General features: G+C 34.6%; 1 protein-coding gene across 2 annotated transcripts in view; it reads right to left on the reverse strand.

The window, feature by feature from the left end:
* Positions 1-601: 601 nt before the first annotated feature.
* CNTN5 (contactin 5) overlaps positions 602-15,240 on the reverse strand; it is a 692,218-nt gene continuing 677,579 nt past the window's right edge. For both annotated transcript variants that reach the window (XM_032205142.1, XM_032205150.1), the window contains exons 22-25: positions 6,131-6,317; positions 5,520-5,632; positions 3,861-4,029; positions 602-2,675 (exon numbers count right to left, since the gene is read on the reverse strand). In XM_032205142.1, coding sequence (XP_032061033.1) covers positions 2,572-2,675; positions 3,861-4,029; positions 5,520-5,632; positions 6,131-6,317 — 573 coding nt within the window. In that variant the 3' untranslated portion in view covers positions 602-2,571. The remainder of the gene's footprint in view (positions 2,676-3,860; positions 4,030-5,519; positions 5,633-6,130; positions 6,318-15,240) is intronic.

Raw genomic sequence — 15,240 nt, forward strand, 5'->3', positions numbered from 1 at the left:
GAGATTGAGATATAATTAGATGCAGCTCTATCTCCTTATCAGACTTTCATTCTTCTTTGTTCATTCTTAAAAAAGCATAGTCATTTATTGTATTCAGATAGTTGTTTAGCCAAACTTCCAACAGCAGTGACAGTAGCCTTTTTGAATACTTTGAAATAAACTGCATTGGCAAGTATAAAAAAATAGAGGAAATTATGCTTAGCTAGTTTATAAAATAGCCATTTTACTTTTTGGTTCATCACTTTATTCTTGTTCACTTTAACTTTTTGAAAAATGATGGTTTATAGCAATGCTGTTGTTTTGCAAAATAAAACAGGCAGTTATTTCTTTGAATTTGTTCTATCAGCAAAGTATATTTCACCTTCCTTTCTTTTATCTCAGAAGCTTTTTCACAAGCAGAGATACAGACAAGTCTCCTGTTTGTAACTACACAACAGTCAGGGTTCAGCTCATTATCCTGTCATTGTTTTGCTAGCAACATGGTGACTAAGTATATTTAAAACCTACTTTTTTCATATATATATATATATATATATATATATATATATATATATATATATATTAATCTTAATGATGGAATCATAGAATCATAGAATGATAGAATCATAGAATATTCTGAGCTGGAATGTATTCACAAGGATCATAAAGTCCAACTCATGTCTCCACACTGGACCACACCAAAATTAGACCATATGTCTGCGAGCATTGTCGAAATGCTTCTTGAACTCCAGCAGGTTTTCTGCTGTGACTACTACCCCAGGGAGCCTGTTCCACCAAGTGAAGAACCTTTTCCTAATATTCAATCTGAACCTCTCCTGAATAAAATAATAAAGGTTTGAGTTGATTCATCTCTGAAAAATTCAACTGGTAAAATATTCAAAACAAATTAAGTCATCAGTCAGCTTTTTACCTACCAAGCATTGTGCTTTCTTGGCTACTATTTTAAAAGTGCTAAGAAAGGACACCATTAGAGCATACTATCCAAATACAAAGTATTATTCGCTAGTGAGCTGGCAAAACAATATCATTAATTAAGTGAACACATGAACCAAAACAGATTTGCATCAAAACTTTTAGAAGGATGGACAACTAGAAGAACTATGCCATTAGAACTTGTCTCTTGAACTCTTTTGACTTGATTTTTCCCAGACAAGGAGTGTTTATCCTAGGCACAATACCTAGACACATGGTAGTAAAACACCATCCTTCATAACACCACACACTCCATAACTGTACAAACACACACAGCATATACAATGGAGATAATTTTGATTCAGATGCCAATATATGGAAACATCTTCAAATGTAGAAAAGTTGTCCAGATTGTATATTGAGTGAAAATTTGTTTGGTACAGCAAAAAGCAGGGATTAAAACTGATAGCGTACAGTCCCTATAAGAATAAATCTGTCTAGTGAGCTATAGAAATAGATCCAGGTAACTAAATAATTGGAATGATGCTAATTTTCAAACCATTTTTCAGACACACTATTCTCCAAAACCTATCCTACAGAAGTCTGTATGTGTGAATGACTACGTTTCAAAAATTGTTAATGTTCCCTCTGTTATATACTCTCATATATGCTTTAACTGGCTTTCCAATTATACGAAGTATAGAATCTTACTTAAAAATGGACCCAGTGGAAAAAAAAAATTACAACTGAGAAGTGCTTGGAAAAAGTAGGTTTATCTTCTTGCATTGCTTTATTTGTCCACTTAGCAGCCTTCTCTATATCATGTTTAAATGCCCAGTGGAAATTTCATTGTCATATGCATTAGGAATAGACTTTTTATTTCCTATTGAAAGTAAATATTTGAATCATTTGACATTAAATCATGTAACATTTGATGAAAAACAATGGTATTTATTTCCTTTAAATTTTGTGTTTAATTATGATCAGGTTACCTAGAAATAAAATAAATGTCTTCTTTTCTCCTCCATTTTGTCACTTTTAAAGTGTACTGTCTAGTATTTTATTGATGATTTTCTTTTTCTAATTTAATATATATTATATATCTTAAGAATAATTTCTCTGTACTCTTGCAATGGGATACATATTTTAATTATATTTTTTTCTGTCTCGCTGTCTTGTCAATAGGAACAGCCAGCTGTAGGGGATGCAAGAAATCTTAAGACAAAGCTATATCAAACTTTGTTCTCTAGTTAAAAATGTTTATTTATTTATTTTTTAACCCAAACAGATGTACTGTACTAGACACCACTGTTTAAACACCTAATGATACATGACTGGGGTTACCAAAATTGAACATATTAAAAAAGTAAAGTACATTTGACAGAAATTACATTTGCTTACAAAAGTTTATTACATACAATCTGCATATTTTTGGACCAAGAAGAGCTCCCTCCCCAGAGGATTTTTACAAAAACTGAAGAGAAAAAAAAACCTGATGAATTTTTGACTTTCTTCAACATTCCTCTAAGTGCACCACAGGTATTTCTATGGGTCTTTAAGCATTAGCTTGGCTTTCCTGTTAATCCATGGACATAAAACTCCATTCCTTGGTGTCATCAAGCTAAAGCAAACAAATAACAACAATGAAATCTTCAGTCTTCACCATGAAGTTGAAGGAACCATCAGTGCCAAAAGCAATGTTACAGAGGACGAGGAAGTAGAGAACACATGTAAGGTGGTTTGAGAACTCGTTACTTTCCCTCCTGAAATAAAAAGTGAAATAACTAAAGAAGAAACAATGCAAACAATTCTCAGAACATTTAGGTACTAAATTTTGGCTAAAAATGTTATCCTTTAATGCTCAGCAAAAGCCTAATTTTGGGAAGGCATTAGCTTGAGAGAACTGCAATCCCAGGTTAGGATCCCTACACAGACATAAAGATATTGGCGATTTTATGATGATATCTACAGAAACTCACATTCTGAATCCTCATATTCAGTCTGTAAAAAAATAGGAAATTCCAAAAGGATAGGTAAGTTTTATGCTTTAATCCTCATAAAGTATTAGGCTGCAGAAAGTGCACAATCATAAATGTTCTTTCTGGAAGAAAGAGTGAAATTTAATCCTTTATCTTGATGTTTGTCCAGGTCTTTTGCCCTATAGTCTGGTGACATTTTAGATCATAGCACAGTGCCTTACTTAGAGTAGAAATTTTAGGTGTAGATTGAAGTTTCAAGCCTATATCTTTTGTACAGTACTCCGTATGGACAAGCAATGTTTAGTACATTTTTAAGGTGTTATTAAAAAATTAGAATTAATATACCTTGTTTTCTTTGGCAACAGATAATATAATTATTTTTATCTTTCCCACTAATCCTTAGATCTCTTTCTTAACTGTGTAACATTGTTACTTGAAATTCTTTTAACATATTGCTTTAACTGAGGAAATAGAAGCTAGGTGTCATCGGTTACTGCGTGATTAAATTAATACTGTAATAGTCTTACGTAATCAAGTCAGTGGAACCTAAGAAAAACACAGCTTATTCTAACATGGGCACACACATAGGATTCAGCTACCTAAATGCAGATACCTGATGCTGTTTTAGGTGTATTAGATGTTACACCTCCAGCTGGTGGTCCAGAGTGACGTGTGTGTCCTTTAAGTTCTGGATCATACCAGTTCTGGGTTTCCTGTAAATCCTATGATTTTTTCATTAGCCCCATACAGATGCATCAGATACTCTTGAGAATCTCAAATGGCATTAGATATCTATGTTACAACATAGGAACTAAATGTTTCAGTTAATGATTTTGTCTAATAGAGAAATGTGAGAACTATTTTTTTATTTTATTTATTTATTTTTTTTTTCAGATAGAGAGTAATAGAGTTAATAATTTTTGCACATTGCTGTAATTGCCACTCTTCCACATGTAAGTGTAGCCTTACCTACAAAAGATGGAACTCTGATCTGGGGACTAGTGGTCCCGTCACCTCCTTCACTGACCGCACAGACCTCAATAATGTAGACACCAACATCAGGAAGAAGTACCACTGCAGAAGTTTTCTGTGTTTCTATAACTTGACTGTTGCTCTGTCCTTCTTGCCTAAATAATACCTATGGTCAAAAAAGTAGATGGTGGTCATAGTGACCATGCAAGATATGTTCCAGACATTTTGTGTAGATAACACAGCCACTGAAACAGTTGTTTCATGCTTTCATTAAGGACTTCTGTATGTGACAATTTCTGGATGTGACATTTGAACAGTCACCCGCTTTTACATCTCCCTTCCCTATTCCCCTCCTCCCATCCCAAATGGCTTCAAAACAGTAGCAGCAAAGTATACTGGCAATTAATGAATGTGAAAAGACATTGAATAGGATCCAAGCAATGATATAGGGTTTGCCCTCTCCATCATTAGGTGTTACACTTTATTTTATTTTATTTTATTTTATTTTATTTTATTTTATTTTATTTTATTTTATTTTATTTTATTTTATTTTATTTATTTATTTTTTTTTTTCCAAGTGACAAACATTCTTTGAAAAGCATGTTGGGTTTCATTTGCATATATTCTTGTCCCCAAATTCATATGGATATTCACACTTTTGTTGAAAGAATCCAGCTTCAAACATAATGAAAATGCCCTAAATAAAGTCCTTAACTGTGTTTACTTTAGCTGGCTAAATAACAGTGAATAGCTCAGATCTAACCCTGCATCTGCTGTACATGCTTATGCCAAGTGGAAGGAATACAAGCATGTACATTGCTGTCTGTTTGGTATTCCTGCATAAGAGTTTCTGTTCCCAGACAAAATTGAAAAGGTCTGAGAGGTGTAAAAAACCAAAGTAGTCACTCCATGTTTTTTCAGAATCTCAATGATCCTGATGAAGTTTAAAGCAGTTTCTGGCTTATTTTGAATCAATTTACATGTCCTTGGTGATATTTTCTGTTGTATCAGAGAGATCATAGTCTAGAGAGAAACGATCTTATATATGCTTCAAGACACCCATAAAAACCTCACTAAAAATACATAAAACATTATTTTGATTTAAAAGATTTAGGTGAATTCCACTGCTTTTTATGATTTGTTTTTTAAGAGTTAATCTGGATTTTGCTTTTTAGAACTTCAAAACTTTAAATGCTAGATATTACCATCATCGATTGTTGAAAAATCACCAACATAATTAAAACAAACAAACCAACCTAAGTATTTGTGTTTTTCTGCTCCATGAAAATATTAAAGTCATTGTAAGATGTGTCATTCTTCATCATTTCTTTAAATCTTACTGTAAACACAGTCAAACTGAAGTGTTAGTAGGAATTTCATTGCAGGCTGGCCTTATTAATAGCCACTTCTCAGCCTTATATGATGAACTGATCCCCTCAGATTGAGCTTACTCAGTCTATAATCACTAGCTGAAAGTCACAACACAAAAAATATTTGCACATTTCATTTTTATTTATTGCATTTTATAGTGAAATCTTATTGCAGATAATACATACAGCATACTTATAAAGGAAAACAGCAAAGAGAAAAAAGGCAAACAGGAAAGAGGAGTAGTTGTTTAGAAGAGAGTAAGGTGTGTGAAGGGAAGTCACTGACCTTGTATCCCATTACATCAGATTCATTAGCTAGAGGTCTAACTGGCTCCCACCCAAGAGAAACTTGAGAGCCATCCTGTATCCACATAATATTACTTGGTGCTTGACTGGGAGCTGGGAAAAAAAAATAACAGCATGTACATAAATATATTTGTAGATACTTCCTTTAAAATCACCTTTAAAATCAAAAGTATGTAAATCTTTTAATAAATTGTCAACTACGTGTGTTAGCAGGCTTCCAACTCTAAGTAGAGATTTTTTTTTTTCTTCCCACCAGAATTATCCTTTAATAGATTGTGGTTGTGGTGAGTTGATGCTCCTTTAATAGATTGTGGTCAGTTGATGCAACCCAACATATAGACTTTACAGAATTTATGAACTTGAATGGTTTTATCTTAATTTTCTTTGTCAAAAAGGTGTTACTTTCTGGGAAAATAATCTTTATTATGAATGCAAAATAATAAGAATTCACATGTATGCATCAAAGCAAAGCCATGAATCAAAACTATATATAATTCCTGATTACTGTATGATCTTATTAAAGGGACATCAAAGAGGGCAGAATTTGCTTCTTGACTTCTCATTTTGAGTAAAGTTACTGAGATCACTTACGTGATTTCTTGGTTGTTACACGCACAGTGGTGCTAGGTGGTCCATACCCAGCAGCATTGTATGCCCTCACAGTTAGGTGATATAATGTATTTCCTTCTAACCCTGTCAGGAGGACAGATGATTCATTTCCCTCAGTTTTGACCTTTTCTGCTGCTTCTTCCTGCTCCATGTCCTTCCAGTAACCAACCTGCAAATGAGTGATCAAAGGAAGGATTAATATAGGTGTTTTGGAAGCTCTACCTTTACAAGCTATCCTGTGGTAGGTTTCTTTGCCAGTCTTGCCTGTTGTGTGATCATCAGACCCTGATAAACACATGGGAACTGTAGTCTAACCTCAGATCCAAAAAATACTCAGTCCTGAAAAATAGTGAGAATCAGAATATCATAGTATTACCTAAAGAATATCTAGTTGCTGTGTACTGGCATGAAAAGATGTGACTTGCAAGACCAATAAGTAGGGGATGAGTTCTGGCAGAAAGTCAAAAGTATTTCAGAGAATTCGAGGTGAGTTCAGCCACTTGTAGGTGACTAGAAATATCTACCTTCACCTGGAAAGTTCTGACCACATCGGTTAAAAAGTGGCATGAGTAATATTCACTTCCTGGCCCTGTACTGCTCAGAGACATAATGTTTCTTATCAGTGCACTGAATAGGAAATGACAGAATAACTGCTGAGATATTGTGTTGATCTGAAAAATCTTGTCTGAGGAGAAAGAAGGAAGTGGATTCTGTTTTAGTTCTTGGATATAAACAAGTTTCCTGTGAAAGTAATTTTGATAGTATGTATCTGCCCTTTCTTTTCAGACATAGCAAACCTAAATAATATTTGGTGTTTCTTAGTCCATATTTCTTGTATCTGTGCTGAATTTATCATAAAATATATTACATGAAAAGAGGTTATAGTGCTGAGCTAAAAATTTGACCAGTTTCTTTCTGCAGACAACAGATGTTTTCAGGTCATAACTGGGGGAAAAAAAAAAAAAAAGACAAGAAAGAAAAAAAGCAGTACTGTCTCTCACTAATGTTTCTAGGTGACCTACTCAAGAAAAGTAATTGTCATATTGCACTACTCTCCCTAACGGAAGATGTTACCAATATGCCATAGAAACAGCTGCATTCAGCTTACTGTTTTTCATTATGCGATCTACTTGCATTTATTCCACATTTTGACCTTTTTGATGAAGTTGGTTACTTCGTAATAAGTTATTCATGTTATATCTGGGTAACTTTTCCTCTGAGAAAAAGGTCATGGACAATACAGCACTCTTGAGAAAGTATACCAAAAAAATGGTGAACTCAAAACACTAAGGGATTCATAGGAAAATAAGACCAATGAGTACAATGTCGGCCTTTTATAGGTCTGTCATTAAAAAATATATATATATAGAAAGATCTGGCTGCAAATTTGTACATTTGAATTCATATCTTCATTTGAGTAAAGTGACTCTGTTATCTTTGATGGAGGGTGTATCTGAGCCAACTAAAAATCCTTTAACTCCTTTAGTTGTCATGTACCTTTTATATTAATTCTTAGCTGAGTTACAGATCAGATAGCAATTTTAGCTGTATTTACAAGTTCTTTAAATATGATTCACTGAGGTATTTCACTATCTGAATGCTTGACTAATACTGTTGGTATCTGTAGTAACATCTTTCTTGGAGGGAAAAAAGAATAAACAATCATTCATTCACATGGTAGGCATGAACCTCTAACTGCTAGGCAGTTGGATTAATCAATTTTACTTCTAATACATATTTACAAACTTGACACTGCAGGTTGAGAGTGACATAGCATTAATCAGTATATGAATGGATAGTGAGAGGGAGTATGTCCTGGAGACCCTAACATCCAGTTAATCAATTCTGCTGAGGATCCAACAGAGAAATGGTCAGAAAGGAAAAGTGACTTGCCCAAGTTTACACAGGTGGACAGAGGCAGGTGTGGAAATGTAACTGAAGTAGTGAAATCCTTATTCTAAGAAAGCCAAAATTAGAAGCATCTCAGTAGCTCCTGTTGTGGTAACTTATTCACAGGTGAATATCCCAAGTGAATGTAATGTACAAGACAGTAGAGAGCCCCCAGGTTTTGCATTGAAGCTTTTGTTGTTGTTGTTGTTAAAACATGATTTCCAAATATTGACGCTCTCCAGCACTGCTTATATGGCATTAAAACTAATTGTATTTTGATATGTTAAGTCTGCAAAAATAGCTACTTCAGAAGCACTACATGACAAAAGCATTGCCCCTTGGCAAAGGGGTTTTCTTTGGGGAATGATTATATTGTATTAATGAGCAAAAGCATGAAATGCAATTTGGCAATGCTTCTATTTCAGTTTCTTCCTTACTTCAAAGCCTTAAATGTTTGGTCCCTGCTTTTAAAATTCTCCTTAAAGTTTTGCCAGGTGAGTTTGGACTTTGATCTCAAAATATGCTTCTCTCTTTAACTCTTCATGTATGCATCCATTTGTTGATGGCTAAGAGAACTAAAGGGAAAAGTGATTACAAACAAAACAAAACAAAACAAAAAACCTAATGATTGTTGACTAAGGCTGGCTAAGGCAAGGCAGTTTATGTTGATTTATACAGAGGTGAAGATACTGCTGATCTTTAAAAGCGATGCATGTTTCAGAAAACAGAAGGTTTGTTTATTTATACCTATATGTGCATTAAAACAAACAAACAAAGCAACAAAAAAAAACCTTGTTATTTTCTGCAGCCTGAATTTGTACCTGTGAAAGGTGATTTACCACTCTTAGAATAAATTTCCATTAATGCTACATTTGAATATTGATATAACATAAAGCATAAATCACAAAAGATTAGGCTGTTTAAAAAAATAAAGAAAAAAAGGGGAAAAAGAACACATTTGGTCTGTTTAATACATTATTGTTTGTAAGATTTTAAAATTTTGCTGTACTTTATGTTGTTTATCATGTATAAAAAGATTAGAAAATGCTTATGTCTGGTTCCCAGAAACCCAGCTCTTCATGCTGGAGAGAAAACAATAATGATTAAACAACTGACTAGAGAAGATGCAGGAACAGTCTTCTGCTTTGTCCATATTGATAATTGATTAAACAATCCTTAAAAGTAAATTAACGTATTAAAAATTCTTTAATCTTCCAATTTTTGAACCTGTAATACTTGCAGACAACTTCTTTAAAGTTTTAGGTTTAAAGGTATCTAAAATAATATTACATTTTTTCCCCAATTGGTTTCTAAGGTAAGCATAATACCATTTTGTTATAAATTCATTTAACCTAACTGCAGGCTATCTTCTCTAAATTTAGCAAGGAGTTACTGTCTAGATACTTCTTCTGTTGACCAGAGAATTTAAGCTCCAAATTAGGCATTTCAAATAACAACCTGAAGATGAATAGGAGTGTTTGTTACAGGCTGGACAACACACACAAACCTTTTTGGTCTCTCTGACTATCAACTCCAACAGTACCGCTGTAACTGAAAATGAACTTGAAGAAATCTCAGAATACAGAAAGTGCTAAGGGAGAAGGAAAGAAAAGTGAACTGAAAGAACTGCTGATAGCCCTGGGGAAAAAATGAAAAAAAAAAAAAATAAATAAAAGCCACATTGCCACATTGCATAAAACCTTTTTATTATCATTAGCAGCAAACTTATTAGCTCCTTCAACTTGCATACTGTGCAATGTAAATGTTAGCACCAGCACAAAAACAATGGTAGAACCAAGCACTTAGGACAGAAGTAATGCTTTTGTATCATCTGTTGCTGTTTTTTTGTATCACTTCAAAATATTGATGTGATTGTCCTTCAGAACAAGATGATGAGTTCCTGCAAAAAGTTCAGTCAATCTCAGTTGCTTCCCTCTCACCTAAATGTTTGCTGACTGAAAAGGCGAAAGAAAACACTGTTCATTACTCCTAGGTTTTAGGGTCTTCTCAGGAGTAGCTGGCATCCTCCTTCTCTTTTTTTTTTTTTTTTTTTTTTTTTTTTTTTTCAGGTATTCTCTTCTCCCACATGTTCCTGCATATAAATAGGATGAAGACCAATATCGTACCTCAACCTCAAGGGGTATTATCAAATATCTAGTCATATTTTCCTATGAAAACAGCAATACTTTTTAGGTTTCTGATGTTTGGTAATAGAAAACAAGCAGTCTTGTAGAAAAGTATTTTCTACAGACATTAATAAAGAACATGTCTCTCTTGAGACCATCATGAGAAATCTGGAGTGTGATCCATACATTAAGGACTGCTGTGACAAATGTTTATAGTCTTCAGGATTTTAGTTTGGTTTGAATCTGCATATGAGTAACTTTGAATGCTAAATTGACTAATGTTTAAAAGTATTTGTTTGTTTATTGCATGTTTGGGAAAATTCATTCATTCAGAAAGCAAAGTCTGATAAATCGATATTCAGTCTGATGAAACTAATTCCTCTTTTTTTCTGTCTTGCTTTACTAGCCTCTGGTAGAATCACTGATGTATCCTTTCTAAATAACCTTGAGAAATACTTCAGTAAATTTAGAAAAAGATTTCAGTACCACGTACATGCAATTTTCTGTTCCATTGTAAAAACAGACAAATAATGCCTAAGGAACAACAACAACAACAACAAAACAAACAAACAAACAAACAAAAACAAAACAAAACAAAAAATGGATATTTCTCTTTGAAAAGAAATATGATGTAAACATGTTATATGAAATAATCCTCTTGGAAAACGATGTTCAAGATTTTCTTTCTTTCTTTTTCTTTTTTTTTTTTATTTTCTTTATACATTTTGGTTTCAAGTTTATCTATTGATTATTTTAGTCAAGCTCCTACCTCTCAGGGGAATTCCAAAGGCAAAGACGTGAGCTTTGTGATCTATATTTAAGTATTAGCTGGAAAAGAATGAAGAAAATAAAACATATCTGTTCTTCCAGCTAGTAATTCTTTCCCTTTCCTTTCCCTACCCACAGTGAGTGACAAAGAAAATATTGCCTAAGGTTTAAATAGATTTTATAACCTTCAGGTTATGGATTCTAAACAATAAGTGTTAACTACACACTATATTTTTCTATCATTCTGACAAAGTTTTCAAGCTACTTCTACTTTATCCGAGTGTAGCTGGCACATACATGTATTTAGTAAGGTCAGGTGGACAGCTGACAAATCTGTACCAAAGTCAGGAATAATATGTGCTTTGGAAGATGCAAATGAGTACAGCAAACCTTGCATAAAACTCATGTGACATAACAGTTAACACTGCCTTTCAGGGATGACAATGTGCAATTGGACAAGTTACTTTGCCTTTCATTACTCCTTAGTACAAAGTACAAAGAGGGCTGGAGTGAAACTGGGTCACTGTGAACTTGTCTGTATGTAGTAAATATTCTGTCACTTTTGTTGCTTAGAGCCCAAGCATTCAAATGCTAGGAAACACTCCCCCCCTTCCATAATACTAGCTAAAGGCCAGGAAATTTGATGAGCAGGTAGGTGGTTGTCACAGCTGTGGTAACCACAGGCAGAATACAAATTGAAACATGAAAATAGAATGGCAAATCAGATTGTTTTGCATAAGGCTCAGCAACATTTGAATTGAACATTTTACCCGTGGTCCACAACAATTCTACACTGGAAGATAATTGTTAAGAAAAGAGAAATATTTTTTTTAATTTTTTTATTTTTTTCAAAGTCACTGGATTTTTGTACATTCATTACTTGCTATTTATGGATTAATGGAACACTACAGGCTGTGTTCTACACTACATATGACAAAAATTTCAAAATCAGCTTTTAAATTAAATTAGTATTTATAGAAGCAAAAAAAAAAAAAAAAAGATTTTTTTTTTTTTTTTTTTAGGGTTTAGCTACGGTGTCCCACTGTACAGGATCCCAGTGTCCCACTGTACAGGATGAGTTTTGTGCTGAGGAAATGGTTTAAAGAGATGCTGTGAGTCTAGCAAAATTAGACTTATAGCGTGGACTTACAATTCCTAAGTGGCTAGTCTAATGTACTGACTAACTGATCCTTTCAGTTATCATATCCTTTTTGAGGCTATCCTTCCCCAAAACAGAACTGAACAATCAAGCACTATCACCCTAGGATTTCATTCTGTCTTGCTGTATCATTCAGGGGAGTAACATTTATTCTTCTGTTTATTGAGTAAGGGTTGCTCTGATCATATTTTTTTTTTCTTTCTGGGTATGAGGACAAAAAAGAGCAAACACTACTCCCTTAAATATTCCTCTGTCAGAAGGTGAGCAAAGAAATTCTGGCTAAATGAACAAAGATGGAAAAGTTAAAAAAAATCCTGCAATAGCCTCTGAAGAAGACTCTAATTCCCTCATGGAGATAAGTAGAAAGGAGCAGCAACATATTTTTAGTTTCATTTTTGTGTTCTGTCCACTGCAGATCCTTTCCTTGAAATATTTACTCTGTAATATTCATGTTAGATTCCTAAAATTGGTGTACAGTACAGTGAGGAGCCAAATTATTAATAAAGTTCAATGTTAATTACTGCTATATCAATAATAATTTCCAAATTAATTCCTAAGAAGTCCATGAGAGAAGCAGCAATTGAGTGGTACAGTTGGCATCAGAGTATGCTGCGGTCTGCAGGTCTAAGTGCTTTCCAGGACAGGAAGACCACTTCTGGTATGGAGAGTCCACTGATTGTCACAGACATCTAATATTAGGATGCATCTGTAAAGCTAAGAGAACTGCTTTGTGGCACGTAGGTAAAAACAAAATACATTCAAGTTATGAAAGAATAAATTTCTAGAGAAATCATTTTCACTTGAAAAAGAAAATCTGTGTTTTTATTTTAAAATGATGTAAGACAAAGCTAATAGAACATTTTGAGAATCGATGTGATCGATGGAATGAGCATAAGAGTGAAATTGTAGGTGCAATTTAAAAGACATCAAGATGTGTGAGAGGGAGTAACAAAAAACAAACAAACAAACAAAAACCATCTTTTTGAAGAGAAAAAGACAGTACAGTGAATAAGTTATTTTAGAAGATAAAAGACTGGCCTGGAAATTGAAGACTGAGGTTAGTAGCAAGTGGAACACTTCAGTGTGGAGAGGGACAACATTTCCAAGGTGAATATCATCTCTATTGGATATAATTTTGTTCTCTTTTTTATATAACAGTCTTAAAGGTAAATGGTTAGATATCAGTTTTGCTGCTTGAAGTGAGCCATGTGCAAAGGGGTAAAAATATGTTTAACGTAAGGGAACAGTCAGGCTAAAGTACAATGAGAGAGAACTGACAGAGAGGTTGCAGAGTTCAGCATGGAGATGTGTATGGGAAGGAGACTCAGAGAAGTGAGAGACCAAGATGAGTGAGTGGGTTCTGTGGTGACCACCTGAACAGACTGCACTAGGGAGCAATACAGGAGTAGCTAAGTACCAAGAAGCTACAGCAAATCAGGTAGAAGAAAAAGTAAACTAACTGTGTCTAAAACGTGGGGTAAATATGCCGTCCTGGACATGGCTGTCCAGCCAAAGGCTGTGCTGGAGAGTGTGGTTGCTCTGGTGGAGCACCTGCTTTTCCTCCAAAAGGCCATTGGTGATGGCTGCCAGACCCCAGCACTTGCCTGGACATTCTGCTGAGGAGAAATTGTGTGCTAGTAGGTCACAGGACACAAATGTTAAAACTGAAGTCTGCAGAGAGCAGACTGCAGAGGAGGGTGTGGGTGAGCATGGGCTTTGCTGCCAGGAGTCTCAGTTTTCATTAGTGCAGATCTCAGGTGGATGAGGCTGGCACTATAACACTGCGCCAAAGAAGTTTTATGAGAACTAAATATAATAGTCCTGGGGTGATCTAGTCCTGGGGAGATCTAAGCATTTGGATCATGGTTTACAGGAAGAGGACTCAAAGAGTCATGGTAGAAGATGTAAGAGATTACATTACTACTACTTATTACTAAAGAAAACCCAAGGGCACGCCTTATTTTAAAATATTCTATTTGAATTGCTTGAATTTGAATTCATGCCTAATCTGGATCAAGGAAATCAAATTAAGCAGGTACTTGGCTAATCTGCTGAAATGAGGGCCATGTTAAAGCATAAAAGTCTCAGAAGGTTTTTTTTTTTTTTTTTTTTTTTTTTTTTTTCCCCCAGTTTCAAACAGCCTTTATGCAGGCTGAAAGTACAAATACAGGCCTTAAGTTATTCTTCTACAGAACCTTTGAACAGGGAACATCATTTACTTTTGAACATAAGTCAGATGAATCTTAGTCAATAATGGATCTATCTTGCTTTTACCAAACATTAATAACGAGCACATGAAGGGTGTAAAAAATTATAGCTCAGAGTTTTTCTTGATAATAATTTTTAAGGGCTTTCTGGAGGTAAATATAATTTTCTTCAAGTTAAAAAAAAATAAATAAATCTTTACAGGAGTTGAGTTTCGGGTGCTATATGAAATACTGGCAATTTATACAAGAAAATATTCAAGATGCATATTCTTTGATATTAATAATATTAATCACTGTTATTACTTATATTGATTTATATCCTGTAACTTATTTTTGGATTCATCTTATTTGTCTTCAGGTATTCGTAGCATTGGTATCTGCCTCAGATATACCTGTTTCCCCTCTTTGTTACTGCAGACAGGCAGGAAAGAGCATGCACTCTCAAAATGACTGAAACGGGTCAAATAACCTGAAATGCCAAATCATTAAATTGAGTCTAGCTAAGTTATAACTTGAGCAGCAGCACAGTTTGAACCTCAAGGTCAGCATGGGTCGTGCTGTCCCCAAAAGATAGGTTTAGTTCCTGGAGGTTTGGATCTTAAACTGGATTTGATGCTACAACTGGATCTAAAAGTGCAAGAAGGTCCATTTCCTGTGCTGGTTCCATGTTCCTGCTCATGAAGGGCTGTCTCTAAGCAGAGCTTTGTCTGTGGACAGCACTGCTACTGCTTCCTTTCCTGACATCCGACCTTTTATAGGCTGCCCAGCAGATGTTCCTCAGCCACTGCTGGATGAGAGCACATGGGTGGAAGAGGCTGTTTCTTTTCTGTATGTTGGTTGCTCTCAGTAAATAACAAGTTTGAACTGGTCACTTTGAGCTGGAAACAGTCAATACCTAATCTTCCCCAGCCTGTGAAAGAGGCATGCTAGGTCACTTGCAGT

The sequence above is a fragment of the Aythya fuligula genome, chromosome 1 (genome assembly GCF_009819795.1).
Source record: "Aythya fuligula isolate bAytFul2 chromosome 1, bAytFul2.pri, whole genome shotgun sequence".
Lineage (NCBI taxonomy): Eukaryota > Metazoa > Chordata > Aves > Anseriformes > Anatidae > Aythya > Aythya fuligula.